The following is an 18,070-nucleotide window of genomic DNA, read 5'->3' as shown; positions in this document are numbered from 1 at the left end:
GGTTCGATTCCTTGGTACCATACACATAGAAAAAAAGTCTGTAAGTGGTACTGTGGCTCAAGTGGTAGCAATGTAGCCTTGAGAAAGCCCAAGGACAGTGCTTAGCCCCTGAGTTCATGCACCAGAACTAGCAAAAAATAAAAATTAAAAAAAAAGTCTAGAGCTGAGCTATAGCTCAGTGGCCAAGTGCTTGTGTAGCAAATGCAGTGTCCAGAGTTTGATCCCAGTATTAAAAAAAAGAAGGAATAAAAAAAGAAAAAAAGAAAAAAAGCCACAGTTAAAAGACCAAAGCAAAGCCTTTGGAAAGCAAATCTGGTTGCTTTTGTATACATAACATCGAATTTAACTGAAAAAGCTCAATTTGGAATAGTCTAGATACTCCACATGAGGCTCGTCTCTTTCCGTGTTTATTCACTGAGTCTAGTTGCTTATGTATACATAATATAGGATTGAACTGAAAAAGCTCCTCTTGGAAAATAATCCAGATACTACTCTATTGTAAATCCATCTGAGGCTTGTCTCTTTCAGTGTTTAGTCACCTTCATCTGAGTAGCCACTCAGTGGAGTTTAGCCTTGTGTAAGCTCATGTAGGGGATACACTGAAGAAGACACCATTCTTTTCCTTCCCCTAGTAGGTAAGTGCCAGTGTCCCTATCTGAATACAATTCTTTCCTTCTGATCTCTTCTCTCCCTGTCTTTGTCTCTCCTTCCCTGTCTCTGTCTGTCTCTGGATTTTAAGGTACATGCTGGGTTGTAACATGGCATGGCTTCTTCTCCAAATGTTGATATCATATAAAGGGTATAATGATACTTTAGAACCTTCAGGTTCTTCTATCCCATATTATTATCATAAGGACAATGCACCTTGTGTTTTAACATAGCATAGGACTATAACTTATAGATCATGATCTTATAGCATTGTAAATGTAGGATGGAGAAAGGAAATGCCATGTTTATTTTACATATTTAAACTGGAATCCATGTTTGTAATGAGAAACTTGACTTTTGATTACAATTCCTTCGTGTTGGCCAATTCTATGCCCAGAGTATTAGAGTAACCTGAAGATAATTCTCTATCCTTACTCAAGTGTAATTGACAGGTACTAATTTTGGTCCCTTATAATGCACATGCTAGGTTTTGCTAGATGTATATGTTATGAAACTCTTTCTGAAACCAAGCTGACAAATCATCATTTGCTTTCCTCTCTTCTTCCTTTCTTTTTTTCCCCTTTTCATTTGTTCTACTGCCAGCATCACATCTTCTAGTTTTGATTGCAGAGGAGAGAAGGCTGTTAAGTCACAAATAGCAAAATGATATTTTAGTTTCTAGTGAATCTTAAATTGCAGAAGGCACATTTATTTTCAAAAGTTAGTTTGAATAGATTTCAAATGTGTGGAAATTAAAAGGCATATTGAATAATCATGAATCATGGATGGACTGCTTCAAATACATGGATTCATCAAGTCAAATAATGGTTAATGTTGGGGCTGGTGTTGGGACTTAGGGTTAAGGTTGGTGTTGGGTTTAGGATTAGGGTTAGGGTAGAGGTTGCGGTTAAACAGAGTTAGAGTGGCTTAGGTTTGGGGTTAGAGTTAGGCTTAAGTTTGGAGTTTGGAGAGTTATGATGATTGCCTTAGCCTTATGCACAGAGATGCCATTCTGGAAACAAATTCTATTCTATTGCTATTGCTCTCTTTCTATATCACAGCACTTCAACTACTGACTCTGCTAAGGAATGAAAGAGTTGGAAGAAAACAGCATTTTCCAAATAATTTAAGTAAATATATCCTCTAAAATGAAATTGTAAATTTAGCATTTAAAATTCTGTGCATGTTTGAAATTATGCAGCACTTTTGCATGATTTGAATTATTTTTCCTAGCAGAATATGCTCCAGGCTTCCCCAGTCCATGGAAGGTTATATTATCTTCTTTTTGTTAAAGTTGAGTCATTACTGCTTTTCTATAAGGAAGAAGAAATGCAGTGATATCTTGTGCCTCATTTATGTGTTTGTCAGTGATAATCACAAATGGGCATATCATATATCATACCAGTCACATCACCTATTCTTTGTTAGAAATCATGTCAAAATAAATATTTTACTACATGTAATAATATCTGAGTAAATAAAGTTATTTGAAGGAAACTTTCAAAATGCATACCATATTCCTTCACAACTTTGCAAGTAGATTATTTACTATTCTTAGCTATTGTTTTGATTGCCTGCAATTAAAACACTGAATAAAGGAGGTATCCAATCATTCAGACATAATAAATACCTCTAATGATATTTTGCCAGTGACATTGTTCTAGTTTATACTTTTTCCCCTTGCCATTAAATCTGGTCTTTAGTTGTCCCTCCGCCATTTTTCCACATTTCCTTTTTTTTCTTAAATAAGTTTATTTCTTCACCCTATTTCCTCTCTCTCCCTTCTCTTTGATTGTAGGTGAGAGTATTTGTCAAGTTGGATAGCCACTTGGTCACTGAACCATACCTCGTCTGCCTAGACTTCATTTAGGCAGGGTTACTGTGTTTGAGTCTTTCAGGCATTTTTTTAGCTGTGGAAGTCATGAGGTATTTTTGATGGCTGAATTCCTACCTAATATGAGACGTGGGGACAGATGAGTGGCAGTCCAATGGATGCCAGTTCATATGGCCTAGAGCTCAAATGAATGACAAATGGATTTTACACCTCGCTTTTTATTCTAGCGTATGATGCAGTGACTGGTTGTTAGGAAGTGTAGCTATACCTGACAGTTGTAAACAATCCCATTCCTCATTCTGCAGTTCTGTTAGTCCTGTAAATCTACAACCCAATCATTTGGGCTGGCATGTCTTGTTTTAGTTAAATGATGAATCCTTGAAAATTTGAAGGCAAGCTGTTACTATATCCATGTTGACTAACTTCTAAGGACATTTCATTTGATTTAGGATTGATTTATGGCTGTGATTCCAAACATCTAGTGTCTTTACCTTTTTTGGCTTTTAGTAAATAATTAATTATGCTCACTTGAAGCAGAGATGCATGAAAGGAATGACTAAGTATGAACATCATATTTCTATGTATAGGAAGACCATCCACACACACTATGATTGAAAATGAAATGCTTTTGGGTAACAAGTAAGGTCTTAATATGTCAGACATTTTCATTTCCTTTTCATAAGAAATACTCAGACTGAAGAGACGAGGGTATCAGAGAGAACATAAGAATGGAGAAAAGAAATGAAAGATAGCCTGTTAAGTTTGGCATGTACCTAAGAGGTTAGATTTAATAAATCATTAATATATCATGATAGGCATCTTTTTCTTTCTTTGAGAGGTATAAATAGATTTTATTTTTTTCATATATTTTTATTGTAATTAATAGAAGGGTTGCATTATATTCGCCAGATAGAAGGTGCATTAATTCACATACATTGATACCCGTTCTCATGTCTTGGTCCCCATTTCCCTCCCCCCTACCCCTCATCTTGTTTTCCCCCTTTCCCTATCCAATTTCAAATAACAAAATACAAATATATCCAATATATCAGATAACAAAGTGAGATACTGTAACAATATGAGATTACCAAGAGACAGCAAAAGAGAGGAGAGATAACATAGTACCTTAAGAACAACAATCACTCATTATATGTCTTTTATGACATCGCCCCATTTGTTAGGAAATGGAAAGACTTAGAAAAAATCATATTAAGTGAAGTAAGCCAGACTCAAAGGAACATAGGCTCAATGGTTTCCCTCATTTGTCCTAATCAGTAGAAACCTTGGGCTCTCCTAGCAGAGATTTGCAATAGAGTAAAACCTAAATACATAAGGCCATATAGTGTGACGCTAGATGAAAGGCATCTTTTTCTTAATTGAGATGATACCTTGGAAAGCTAGCCTCGGCAAGGAGTTATCAAGCCTCAATCTCTACATGTAAGTTGGCGTAGTGGTTGATTTCTATCAGCCTAGCCAACCAAACATCGTAAAGGAGGAGGATTCTGATCCAAGGCTGGCTCAGAGCGAAAGAATGAGACTATACCTGAAGAAGCAGAGTAAAAGGGCTGTTATATGCATCAAGTCATACAGTGCCTGCAGAGCAAATGTAGGCCCAGACATCAAATTCCAGTACCACTAACAGCAAAAATGGAAACTGGGAGCAGTAAAATGGGTAGAAGTAGAGGAAAGAAATGTCTGGGTCAATATTCCATATTTCCTGATAGTTCCAAAGACAACATGCTTCGGTAAAATGTGGGTATACTTGGAAATAAATGTTTGCCTGAACCATCAGGAACATAAATGACTAAATCTCCGTAAATGTCACAATACCATGTGACCTCAGTAAATCAATAGTAGATCTTTCTGTTTTCTTTTTTAACAATGATACTTAGCAGCTTTCACCTGCACACTGTTATTATCTCAATACTGAGCAGAAAGCAGCACTTCCAGGTCCTGGATAGTCAGTTTGGATTTTCTTGTAATTTCCTGGATGGTGGTAAGTGTCCTGTATGTCCTACCTCATTGACACTTAGCGCTCTCCTTCCTCTGTGTGGAGCAATCTGTGCTCTAGGTCACACTTGGCTCTCTCCCCAGGCATGCTTTTCCCGTGGGGAAGTACCACTTGTGCCACTGCCCATTCTAGGAGTAGCCTGTGATAGGATTTGTCTGTTTTCTGGTTCTCTAACTAAAGGCCACAGGCATTGTCACTTATTAAAGGTACAAATTTATGTGGCTTTCAGGTTTGGAAATTGGTCAGTTTACACTTGAGTGGCAGCCTCAGGCCACCCTTCCTTGCTGGCAGGAAGGCTACAGAGCTCTGAGGTGGTACTGGGAATTGGGCCATTGTGTGGTAGGAAAGGGGCTTATAAGAGGCAGAACATGCATTCGATTATATATGGTAGACTCTAGACAGAACCCAAGTGGTGTAATGTCATAGAAAAAGTCAAAGCCCAACAAATTCAACACAGGTTCTATGTATATTTTAGATATGAAGCCCTTCCATTTTCATTGCGACATTACTATAGCTAAGATATGGAACAAACCCAGACACTCCTCAGTAGATGAATGAATAAAAAATATGATACACACACATACACACACACACACACACACACACACACACACACACACACACACAATAGAGTTCAATGCTACCATCAGAAAAAAATCACCCCATTTCTAAGGAAACGGAAAGACTTGGAAGAAAAATCACAGTAAGTGGGGGAAGCCAGACCCAGCAAAACGTGGTTCCATGGTTTCCCTCATTTGTAATAACTATTGCATGTCTAGGATTTTCCTAGAAGAGGATCACAGTAGCTCAGTAGCTTATGTAAATGTGATCATTAAATGATCATTTAAGATGGTGCTACATGAAATGAACTTCAAGATATGAAAACAAGTAGTTTTTATTTGTAATTGTTTTGATGATCTATGTGAAGTTATTTTTTTCTTTTCATATTTTTTCTTCTATGATGTATCCCCTGTTATCACTGTATCTGATTTTGGATCCCTGTGTATTACATATTTGTTTATTTGAACTAGGGAAGGGAAGGGGAACAACAAAGGACAAAGAATGAACGTACATAACAGCAATAGTCATAAGACAATACGTTGGGAATTAATTCACCAAGTGGGGGGGGGAATTGAGAGTGAGGGAGAAAATGGGAGAAAGACCTGGAAAGGGGTAACACCCTTAGACAAGAAATGCAATCACTGCCTTACTTAGGTAACTGTAAATCCCTCTGTACATCACCAAAACCATAAAATTAAATTAAAAAAAATCAATAAGAGGAAACTGGCACTTGCAAGAAGGGCGATGGGGCTTGAGGGGCGAGGGGAGATGAACGAAGTGGAGACTGTTGGGTATGAATGCAGTCAAGAATCCATTGAACACACTACAAAATGAAGAAAAGTAAAGGAGAAAGAGGTACATCTAGGGCTGTATTAAAAGGAGTGACACTGATCAAAATGTACTGTATCCATAGACTGCTTTGTAAAATGGCAAGTACTTTGAAAAATTTAAAAATAGAAAATAAGAGATTTGCAATCTATGTATATGAGACAGATCCAAGGCACTTTTTGATCGATCAGTCTATTGATTTATCCATGAATGGATTAGTTTGTCCATGAGAATGCTGTCTTAGTGACTTAATCAACTCCTAAACATCTCACCTGCTCTCACATCTTATTGTCTCACATTGGGGGTTATGTTTCAGCATAAATTTTTTTTGGGGGTGAGCATTCCAATTATAACCCCACAAATCCACTCATCCTCTAGCCTCAATTTAGAACAGCCCCTCAGTGGTCATTGTGGCACTTATTGTGTGTTTTTGTCAGTGAAGCTTAGCTTTCCTCTTGCCCCATCTTCCTCCTTTTACTTGCCCACAGGTGGGGGGGCCCAGAGCTGTCCTAACAGATCCCAGAGGGGAAAGGCAGAAATTATTTCCCAGGAGCCCAACACAGAACCTTCTCGAGTTCAGAGTCAAATTGGAGATAATTTCCAAGTTTTTGTGTAGGTTAGACTTTGGGAAGGCCAATTGTTTATTTCATTTCATCCACTGAGAAATAGCTGTTGGGATTGTAAAGTAGAAACAAAACTGTCATGGTTACAACTGATCCAGTCAAGATTGGTGGCTATGCCATCGATGTTAAGACAAATTCAGATACATGTTGTTTCTGTGAATGGAATCTATTTCTTCTCAAAATAGAGCCATTATTTATTTATTTGGTGGTGTAGAGCCTGTCTGAAGGGTTGCTGGATAATGAACAACTCTGCGAGTCCTTAAACGGAGGCTTTAGACAGGGTTCTGTAGGGTATGCTCAGTTTCTCTGCCCAAAGTCAACAAAGTAATGGACATGTGTGGATGGTAGGTGTGATTGACAAGTGTACATGTCCCCCAACACCAAAGGAGTATTGACTTGCATGCTCTACAATCCAGGCTATTAAATATCTGACACAAATATCGACTTGCCACTAGTTATTATATTATGAAATAATATAAATGCATACTAATAATTAAGTATTGTCATTTTAAATTTAGTTCTTCTTAAATATGCTTAGCTCTTGTCCCTTGAACTAAAGGTCTGTGTTCACAACTTCCAATACGATTGTTGTCACTTAGCACTTCCTTGAGCAAAGAATTTTTAGGACTCTACGGCTACTAACCACTCACTCATGTATTCCATCTTCGGATGCATTTCCATTCCTTTCAAGTCCTTCAAGAAAGACTAAGTTCTATGCATTGCTATGGTCTCAGCACCTAGACTTGCCCATACAAATCCATTTTTGACTAGGAAAGACCAATTCTTTGTGGTTCTGAGGACTTGTATTTCCTTGAGGACCAGTGGTGTGGTATTTTTCCATGTCTTTGTGGCCCTTGGTATAGATTGCTTGGAGACATATTGAAAGAAGTCTCTGGGAGATCTGAATGTGAGATGGTGTTCATACTATGCAAAAATGTACAGTTGCATCTGATGATGAATGCTAGATGTCAGCATGCAGTGCTCAGGGAAGGAAGGGAAGACTCCTGAATGATGAAGGGACACAGGACAGGGGGCATCTAATTGCACCCTGAGCAAAGAATAAACTCCTAAAGAGCTCAGCAGTGTATCACAGAAACAGCTGACAGGAGGCAGGTTAGTTAGTTGTAGGACTAAGGTGGATAAGTTTCCAGTCAACCGCAAAGGGACAGCCAGGCTTCTATGGGCTGTCCATGCTAGGGAATCTTCCAGAAAACCAGGTGTATGCAAGTGTAGAATCTGGCAGGGCTGTTGAGAAGAGCAGATTATATGACAATCTATATATGAAGTATTCTGCTCATAGCAGGGGCAGCACAGATTATACTTCATTATTCAGGGAGAAAGAAGGAGTAGAAATTCAGCCTTCTTTCTTTTCTTTTACATTTAAAGCCTAGAAAGCAAAGTTCTGTTGATAACAGTCTACCCAAAGAATGAGTGGAAATATTTGCTCCATGTTTAGAATTTTTTTATAGCATTATTGAGGGATGATTGAAATATAGAAGATGGTGTATAATTAATGTATATATCTTGACAGATTTTGGCATATAAAAATGAACCCTCAACATCACCATAATTGTGATAATCAACATATGCATTATCTAACTTTCTTGTATGTATGCATATGTGTGTATTTGGCTCTATGTATGTATACATATGTCTTTATGTGTAGATGTATGTTTATATGTATGTTCATATATATGTATGGGTGTGTTAGAAACACCTAATATGCACCAAGCAAAGACATACTAAATGTAAGTAAGGCAAGAAAGGGCATATATCACATAGTTCCACTGAGCACGGTCTGTAACTTAGCCTTGTAGAGGGATAGGGAGCAAATGGTTGGTGGATATTGACAGTGGAGCAGTGGCAGTTCTGTAGCAGTGTAGAATCAGCCAAGGTATCCAATAGCTGGTGGATGAATAAAGAAAAGATGGTACGTAGACACTATGGAATATTACTCTACTAGGAAGAAAAATAAAGTTACCCCATATGAAGGAAAATATAACTGGAAACCATTATGTTGAGGAAAACAAATAGCACTGGAAAAAGCCAACCATTGCACATTCTCACTCATGAATGGGACCTAGACTTAAAGCAGTCTTGAGGTTGGTGATGATGAGGATGATATTGAAGGGAAATGAATGTAAAAGATAGACTATCTGAGGAATTAGGGAGTGGAAGAAGAGAAGAGAAAGGATAGTGAAGGGTAGGAAGACTTAAATACAGACAGACAGAAGTCTCTCAACCATGTTTGAGAAAGGGACTGAGTCTCAAGTACACAGCATGGGTGAAGGGAATAATCATACTAAAAACTCCCTGCATTATTCATGCATGTTATTCAAATTAAAGACAATGAGAAAAGATGAATTAGAAGAAATAAGATACATAAGAAAAGGTAACAAATGCCTAGAGATTTGTAGCACACCAATGCTATAGTTAACAATACGAAATGGTGGACCTAGGGGTATTTTCATGAGTGGTATAATACATACCTTGTAAGGCTTCTGGAAAATCAACAGTGAATTAAGATCACCTTGCTCCATGTCCGAACGGTGGGATGGAGAGATTCAGTAGCTGAGGCACAAGTCAAACTTGCCTCAGCGTGCTACTGCTGGCATCTGGAGAGTCCTCACAGCGTTCTGGGTTTCCTGTGAGGCCTCGTGATTTTTCCTGGGCTTTGACGAGTTATGAAGTAATTCCCTTTGCTTTCTTCTTCTCATTGATCCTGTGGTATGTGGTGTTCTGTCAGGATGCACATCCAATACTATATCTGAAAACCAAATATGAAAAAATGTGATTGTCCCTGGGGAATTCCACTCAATCTCAAAATCTGTCAATCAGATCACTGGATCTGAAGTACTATTGATCCTCGTGTAGTTCAGATATGAATAATTGTCGAATGCCTCTAACTTATCTGAATGCATTCATCATACACAAAAAGACAGCCCCTAAACAATGGAAGGACTTGATAAGATAATTAATGTAGGCATAATTACATGATATCGAAGCACCAAGCAGAAATTAAATTACAGGTGTGAATTTCCTGGGTTTCTTTCTTGTTCTTGCTTAGTTGTAAGAATTTTCTTTGGGTAGATTTTTTTAATTCTGTAATATAGTTTGAAAGGCATAATTATTTAGAACTAAACCATGTCATTATTTTTCTTGATTCTAAGTGATTTTAGAACATTTGACAATGTTCATTTTTCTGAGCTATTACATTTCTATGTAATAGTACCTTATTTTAGCTGGTTTGGATGCTTTTTGTGTCTTTTTTGGTGTCATCTTATTTTGCAATAGTGCTAAAATATTGAATCCACATTATTTTTATTTGACATCATTTATCTGTTGAATAATAAACTATACATATCATAAACTATCTTTGTCTAGATCTCTGCTTGGTTTTATTATCCTCTTATGTGTCAAGGAAGAATAACATTAAATAAATCTTTGATTAATAAAAGTTGATAACAAATCAGATCTTTCCAGGAAAGGTGAATAAATTCTCTTAAGTTCTACGTTAAGTTATATGTTGCTGGAAAACAGAATAAATTTTAGCCATGTGATTTTTCCATTTCTAGGGTTTAATTTCTGTCTGGGTTAGGGTAAATTCAGTAAGTAGCCTTGCTTTCAGATTATTAATATTGTACAACAGTACCACTTCTCTGTCCTAAGACAGATGCTGAGTAGAACCAGATGTTAACATGTGACTCTGCTGAGTTCTAGAGCACTCATTTTCTTCACTCTGTACTTCTTGTATTTTTTATGAAGACTTTAGTGATTGTGTCATATTCTTTGTTTTCCAGTTTTGTTTTCTGGAAACTCCTTTACTTCTACTCAGTTTCTTCCTCTTTCTGGCTTGCACTTAATTTTTTTTTTTTTGCCAGTCCTAGGCTTGAGCTCAGGGCCTGAGCAATGTCCTTGGACTTTCTCAAGGCTAGAGCTCTACCACTTGAGCCTCAGCACCACTTCCGACTTTTTTCTATGTATGTGGTGCCAAGGAATCGAACCCGGGTCTTCATCCCTGCTAAGCAAGCACTTTAACCACTAGGCCAAACTCCCGGCCCCTGCACTTAGTTTTTGATCCTAACAGTCGCTCACATCTTTGTCCAAACTCTGGGGCTCATGCTTGGTAGGCAAGTGTTTTTACCACATGAGCCACACCCCAGCTCTTTTTGCTGTAGTTATTATTCAGACAGAATTTTGTGTTTTCCTACAGAATTCAGGATTGCTAGATTTTTTTAATGCAAGGCTGTGTTTGCAGTAAAATGTTGTTTCTACATCAGTGAAAGGCAATGCTATAAATCAAGACTTTGGCTGAGTAAAGAAGTCTATGTCTATAATCCCAACACGTTTGAGGTGGAGAATTGTGAGTTTGAGACCAACCCGGACCACATAGCAAGAGTCAGTCTCATAAACTGAGTGCAAAAAAACTGCCGCCACAATGCCATGGAAGAAGAAATTTCGAAATTCCGTTTCAAATGTTCACAGTTGCTTAGGGGCCCACTTGGTATTGAATTAGAAAATTCTAGATCATATAAAGATCTACGGCTGTGTCACCACGATCATAAATATTTATCACTGGACAGCCCAAAAAATTGGATGACAATGCTGGTTAGACTTTTGAAGTACCCACACTACCATAAAGCACATGATTTTTTTTGAAAGGACTGAATCTTTTAACTCTTCGACCTTAACTTTCACATAGTGCCATCCATTCGCCAAAGCTAAAAAATAGTAAGCCTCTTTACTTTGATTAATGACACATTGTCAGAGTGATGGATTCTTCTGAAGTGCAATTTGAAAGATAATATCATTCTAAGGGGGGGGAAGAAAGTTCAAGTGAGAATTTAGGTGAGTGAGTCGATGGAACTGCCCTACCATGCCAGGGCAGAGTGAGGGACCTGGAAAACACTGCAAACACTGCTGTAAATCTCCCTCTTTGAGCTCCACTCTCTGCTTCTGTCCTGCCATGAATCTGATGATTTACTGCATCTTCGGAGAACTATTTCAGTTTGACTTTGAAAGCATTTTTCACATGTACAGCAGTTGCCCAGGTAATTTTATATCTTGTGGTCCCTTTTTCTTTGTTATTTTTCATTAGCACCTATTGATTTTTTTCTTTTTCTTTTTTTTTGTGTGGACAAAAAAAGGATGTGGAGCTTGAACTGAGGGCCTGGGAATGCTCTGCCACTTTGAGTTACAGTGCCACTTCTGGTTTTCTGGTGGTTAATTGGAGTCTCAGGGACTTTCCTGCCCTTGGAGGCTTTGAACTTTGATCCTCAGATCTCAGCTCCCGAATAACTTGATTATAGGTGTGAGCCACCAGGACCCAGCTCTGATTTCAAATTTTATGTGCAGAAGATGAAAAGAGAGTTACCTCTGAATTGAGATCTAAACTTGGAAAATATTTTAATGCATGCCACACATTTATAGTGAATATACAGTTAATCCATGCTAAATATCATAACTTTCCTGTAATTACCAATTTGTTACTTATTAGTCAAAATAGTAATTGTAATATTATGAAGGGTTACATTTGTATAAAAACTCTGAACCACAAAGCTTCTACAAATAAGCTCCAAATTCTAGACAGTAGTCATCCTTGTATATTATTATTTGTGAATTGTAAATACCTCTATTTAATAAATGCAGAAGTTTATTTATTTATTTTGGTCTTGGGTCTTGAACTTAGGGCCTGAAGGCCGTTCCTGAGGTGTTTTTTCTCAAGGCTAGTGCTCTACCACTTGAGTCATAGTTTTACTTCCATTTCTTTTGGTGGTTAATTAGATATGAGACTCATAGACTTTTTTTGCCTGGGCTAGATTTCAGCCTTGAACCTCAGATCTCAGTCTCTGAATAGTTTGGACTACAGGTGTGAACCATCTGCACCTGGCTGTAATTTATTTATATCCTTGGTCATAAATAAACATTCAATATACATATATATTATATATATATATACTAAACCACTTAACTTTTGCATACATGGCTCTATTCAGAATTGAAGTTTTGTGGGTTTTTTAAAGCAAGGAAAATGTTAATATCTACCACAGACAAAATTTAATATGTTTAATTTCAATAACCAAAATCAAATATATTGTCTGCATTATGAAGATTAAAATAAACTTGAAAGTGAAAAGAAGGTGACCTAGAAGAGGCCTAACATCTTACAACTATTTAACAGAGCCCAGGCATTATTATGTAGACTTACTTTTTACCTATAGTATGAGAACCACAAATACCTGTTAATTTTCCTCATATAATTGTTTTAAAAATAGGAGTAATAAAGTATATATATGTAGTATGTGTATAATGGAACATATCAAAATATGTGATATTTCTGAAAAATATCATTTCTTTTTTATTGTAATTAATAGAGGGGTTACAGTTATATTCTCCAGATAGAAGGTGCATTAACTTCTCATACAGATACCACTTCTCATGTTTTTTTCCCCATTTCCTTCCACCCACCCCCAAAAATATTTCTATTTATTGACATTTTACTTATTTTTAATCTAGTAAAGGTATAGGACTTTAAGATCGTTTGCTAGATAATCCTTATCAATTATCCATGATTTTCCTTGTTTTTAGTAGTATATTTAACTTACCACTGTTTTTTCCATTTCTGAGATTTTATTATGTAAACTAAAAAAGTTATAAATATTATTGGGATATTCATAGAAGAACACATAGGATAACAATAATTTCTGTTTTATATTAGTTACATTAGTGCAAAGGTAAGTGATTATTCCATCTTGATGATACTTTATATAAAATTCCTGTTTCATAGACATGAGATAAAACTAGACATGATAACTGCTTTGAAATCCAAAAACCATGTTTTGGGCTGATACTGGGGTTTGTTTGTCAGGCAAGTTTTCTACCACTTGAGCCATGTCTCTTTTATTTTATTTTACTTTTTTAATTTGTAAAGTTATTATTTTTAAAAGGAGCTCACATTTTTTCCAAGATGAACCTGATTGCAATTCTCCCAACTACGGATCCAGCATAGCTAAGGTAACAGGTGAATGCCACTATACCTGGTTTATTTCTTGCGGAGGTCTCTTTGTTTGCTTGAACTGGCCAAAAATGGTGATGCTCTTGATCACTCCTTTGTAAGTAGCTGGGATTACCTGCATAAGCTTTGGACTCCACTCCAAAATCCAGACATTTATTCTAGGCACACTCAAGCTTCTGTTAGATTATGTTTTAAAATACTGGTTAAAAGTCAGGCATCTCTAGAAGGCTGATTATTAGCACTGGAGGTTGATTATTAGCATGGATAGCATTTCTTTCAGAAACAAGGGCTACCTAGATCTACATGGGCATTTTGATGACTTCAGAGAGAATTTGTCAATGGTGCTACATAAGATAGACAACAAAGATAAGCATGTAGGCCACATCTGTCATATTTATGTACTTCATTAATTATGAAACAGCACAGGTTAATTTGATGTTCACTAAAATACTGCAGGATTGGACTTAAGTGAATCTTAATTGACTTAGCTATTTAAATTGGTAACTGGATGAAAAACTTAAAAATAGGAATATTTCCATGGATCTCTGCTGACTTTTATTTTTTTCCAAATTCTGTCTTGATGACATTTGCTAAGAAGTGAGGCCTCTTTCTTGTCTTCCCAATACCAGATTCTCGTGGAATCTTTAAACGTTCTGAATCTTCTCTCCTGGGACTGAGAGCAAGCCCAGTGGGCTACTGACTAGTCCAGTCTCTGATAGGAGAAAACTTGCAATTCAGGCCATTCTGTTGTTCAGGGGCTCCAGGTTGTTAAGAGGGGACAGGGCTTTTTGAGTGACATCAGTGATTCCAGAAAGAGCAGCAGAGATTGCCAGGAAAGAAGGTGGTTAGAAAAGGGCTTCTTGTCAGCCAAGACAGAAATGAGGAATAACTTGGGGCTTCCTCAGCAACTGGAGAGAGAAACCATTGCCCTCTCCCCTTAGCCTCAACCCACAGTTTAAACAGCAACACTAATATAAACTAATCTTTTTTTTTTTGCCAGTACTGGGCTTGAGCTCAGGGCCTGAGCACTATCCTTGGACTTTCTCAAGGCTAGAGCTCTACCACTTGAGCCTCAGCACCACTTCTGGCTTTTTTCTATGTATGTGGTACCGAGGAATCGAACCCAGGTCTTTGTGCATGCGAGGCAAGCACTTTAACCACTAGGCCAAACTCCTGGCCCCCAAGAAAACTATTCTTATCACCAAGGAGTGCTCACTACTTCAGAATGAGCTCCTTTCCTTTAATTCTCCCCTCACAATATACAAACAAATATTACACTTACTTAGTTGGACTGGGCATCTTGGAAGGCTGAGAGTGGATGGAGCAGTGGGCTCGTGTGGCCACACACTCACCGACTGACCCAAGGACAAGATGTTTAAATTCTCTTCACTTCAATTTCTATACCTAAAACAGAGATTAAAACCAACTATGTTGCGGAGTTGACCCAAGTATTAACTGTGTTTCCAGGATGTGTAGCACAGATGGGACACTGAGAACTAATATCCTCTGACGTGGGTTGTCACTGTTGTAATGCTTGATTAAAAGGTCAACTTTTCTTTTTCCCCTGGTTCTGAGGCTTGAACTCAGGGCCTGCGTGCTCTCCTGAGCCTTTTTTTTTTTTTGCTCGTTTATCTTTTAGCTTTTTGGTGGTTAATTGGAAATAAGAGCCTCATGGACTTTCTTGCCCAGGATTGAACCACAATCTTCAGATCTCAGCCGTTGAGCAACTAGGATTACAGGCGTGTACCATGGGTGCCTGGCTTTCTCTTGATATTAATTAAAATGTACTGACTTTTCTGTGGCATGCAATGCATGCTGACAGTTTGGTGTGTGGTGTTTGAATTAGAGGGGCTTACCTTAGGCTTTTGAGTCACAGTTTGTTCCTTTTTGTTTGTTAGTCAAAATCCCAAATATTATCCAGTGTGTTGGATGCTGCCCATCAATTCATAAAAGAAGCAAATCCAGATGAATATCAAGAAGGGATTATTTCGATGAAAGATGCCAGTAAAAGTCAGAGTGGACCCAAATCACCACCTGCACGGCCGAGCAGCTCTGAGGTAAGCTGGTTCCTATGGGCTCAGGCTAGAATCTACAGATCTAACTGCAGGTACAGAGTTTTCGAGATTCCTGTATCATATTATATTTCAGATGGGTTTGTGTGTTATTAGTCAAATATGTGTTGACTCTAAACTAATGTTTAAGAAGGAGATTGCATTAAAAATTGATCTTTTTTTATGAATGATCTTTTGACCAGGTGAATTTTTGAGGCATTGACACCATGTCAAGAATTTAATAAGAATGTGATGCAAATGTTAAATGAAAGTTCATGAGGCAATGTAACAATTTTATATCAGTCAAGACTTCAGAGTGACTAAAAATACAAAAGCTTTCCCAGTGTTTAGTTCAAGAATTTTCATAATTAAAAAATGTTCTTTTGTACCCGTCCTGGGGTTTTAATTCAGGGACTGGGTACTGTTCCTCAACTTCTTTTGCTCCAGGCTGGTACTCTACCACTTGAGCCACAATTCAACTTCGAGCTTTTTGTGATTAACTGGAGATAAGAGTCTCACATTCTCATTCTTCTCTGGGATAACTTTGAATTGTGATCCTCAGGTCTCAGCCTTCTGGGTAGCTAGGATTATAGTGGAGAGTCACCAGAACCTGGCTGTTTTATAAAACAGATTGGCATGTAATTCTGGTAGCTATCGAGACCAGCTACTTATACTATGATGTGCTAAATAGGTTTTTAAATAATCTCCTCTCCATATTTTTTTTATAAAATTGTGAGGATTCTTTCTTCTTTTTTTTTCCTGCATTCTGGGTGCCATCCCTGAGCCCATTTTGCTCCAAGCTAGTGCTCTACCACTTGAGTTACCACACCAATTCCAGCTTTTTCACTGGAGAGATCTCTGCCTCCAGAGTAGCTAGGATTCCAGCCATGAGTCACATCTGCTGGTTGGCCGTTGGTTCTTTTTTTTTTTTGGAATTTCCTAGAGTCCTCCCCCCCACCCTTTTGTTTTTAACCAGTCCTGGCTTGAGCTCAGGGCCTGAGCACTGTCCTTGGACTTTCTCAAGGCTAGAGCTCTACCACTTGAGCCTCAGCACCACTTCTGGCTTTTTTCTATGTATGTGATACCGAGGAATGGAAGCCGGGTCTTCCTGCATGCTAGGCAAGCACTCTACCACTAGGCCAAACTCCCAGCCTGAGTCCTCCCCTTTTACAACAGGCCATGTTCCCTTCCCCAGCAGCTCTGGAGCTGAGTGACTTGGCTGGGGAGGAAGCTAGTTATTTGCTAACCAAGTCTGAGTTGTCCCGAGGTCTATCGGGATTTAGGCTCATATTCACTGACATGCAAGGGAGTGCAATCTATATCAGCCAAAACTCTTCCCAGCAGAGGAATTGTGTTTGAATTTTTCAAGCAGGGAAGTGTTTTCATGAATCAATGTTTTCTCTCTTCCCTCCCATCCTCTTCTCTCATTCCTTCCCTTCCTCCTCTCCTCTCTTTTCCTATCTTTCTTCCTTGTATGGCAATCAAGAGGAGATTTTGACTCAGGGGCTTACTTTTACTAGGGAGAATCCTCTACCACTTGGCTCACACCTTTTGCCTCCTTTTAGAGGCCCATGTGATCTGGTAGAAGCCTGCATTGCAGAGATTCAAAAAGACGCTTTGGGGCAGAATGATATGCTCAGAATTTTCACAGGCGTGTGGTATCTGCCTGTAATCACAGTATAAAAATAGAGACAGTGCTTTCTCTGTAGAGGAACAATTACAGGGAACTGGAGGCCTGGGGCCTGGACAGAGTCGACAGAATAGATACAGGTTGTTGTGGCTTTTCAGGGTAGAGACTGATGAATAAACACCAAAGAAGCAATCAAGCCTATTGTATTGATTGATTTTATAATTGCCAATGCAAGAAAGCATTAGTGCATCAAAATAAATTCCTTTTAAAAAAGACCACCCCAAATTAGCACACACAGCTGATTTACAATAAGTCATTAGCCTTACCTGTATTTTAAGACTCTAGAAAATGCACTTAAGGACAGTTGAATGAATTTTGCACTGGTTTAGGTAACAAGAAGCACGACGGAAAGGGGTGAGTGCACAAGTCCCGTAGAGCAGCTCCTGTGTGAAGGAGGTTTTGACGAAGCAGCTTCTGCCCAATCTTTCCAAGAGGCGTTAAACCACTGGAGAGCTGGAAATCCTGACAAGAAGGAGAAACGGAACTCACCGGCGGGAAAACCAGGTAGGGCTGTTAACTGAACCATTCAGTGGTCCTACAATCAGGCTTTAGCAATCCCCTTTCTCTGAAGAGAAATGCAATGCTTAAAATCTCAGCCACTTGCTGTCTGTCTTTCAGGGACCATTTGGCAGGTGTGTGGCTTCCTATTCACAGCAGCTGAATTGGGTCCTAGGGGGTATTTTACCTTTGTTTCCTAGGTACATTCAGGCTGTCAGATAAATGTAGTATAACAGTGGTCTCTCACCTTTTTCTTCATGAGCAATAGTTGTTAGGGTAACAATTCCATTTTAGAGTTCTAATTGTGACAT

General features: G+C 38.2%; 1 protein-coding gene and 1 long non-coding RNA gene across 6 annotated transcripts in view; one reads left to right on the top strand and one right to left on the bottom strand.

Moving 5' to 3' along the window:
* The window catches only part of Zbbx (zinc finger B-box domain containing), an 88,647-nt gene that overhangs the window by 29,827 nt on the left and 40,750 nt on the right, over positions 1-18,070 (top strand). For all 4 annotated transcript variants that reach the window (XM_090338521.1, XM_090338504.1, XM_090338514.1 and 1 more), the window contains 2 exons: positions 15,419-15,577; positions 17,591-17,765. In XM_090338521.1, coding sequence (XP_090194647.1) covers positions 15,419-15,577; positions 17,591-17,765 — 334 coding nt within the window. The remainder of the gene's footprint in view (positions 1-15,418; positions 15,578-17,590; positions 17,766-18,070) is intronic.
* LOC150068493 (uncharacterized) lies at positions 829-18,006 on the bottom strand. 2 transcript variants are annotated; one of them, XR_016536493.1, is made up of 4 exons: positions 17,947-18,006; positions 17,528-17,723; positions 8,995-9,272; positions 829-1,289 (listed from the first exon to the last, which is right to left on the bottom strand). It is a non-coding gene; the product is annotated as an uncharacterized LOC150068493 (long non-coding RNA). The 2 variants fall into 2 exon arrangements; XR_016536492.1 differs by lacking the exon at positions 829-1,289 and having other exon boundaries at positions 8,898-9,272.

This window comes from Megascapheus bottae, chromosome 1 (genome assembly GCF_031878675.1).
Source record: "Megascapheus bottae isolate mThoBot1 chromosome 1, mThoBot2.hap1, whole genome shotgun sequence".
Lineage (NCBI taxonomy): Eukaryota > Metazoa > Chordata > Mammalia > Rodentia > Geomyidae > Megascapheus > Megascapheus bottae.
The sequence above is the reverse complement of the archived record's forward strand: the minus strand, read 5'-3'. Positions and strand labels throughout refer to the sequence as shown.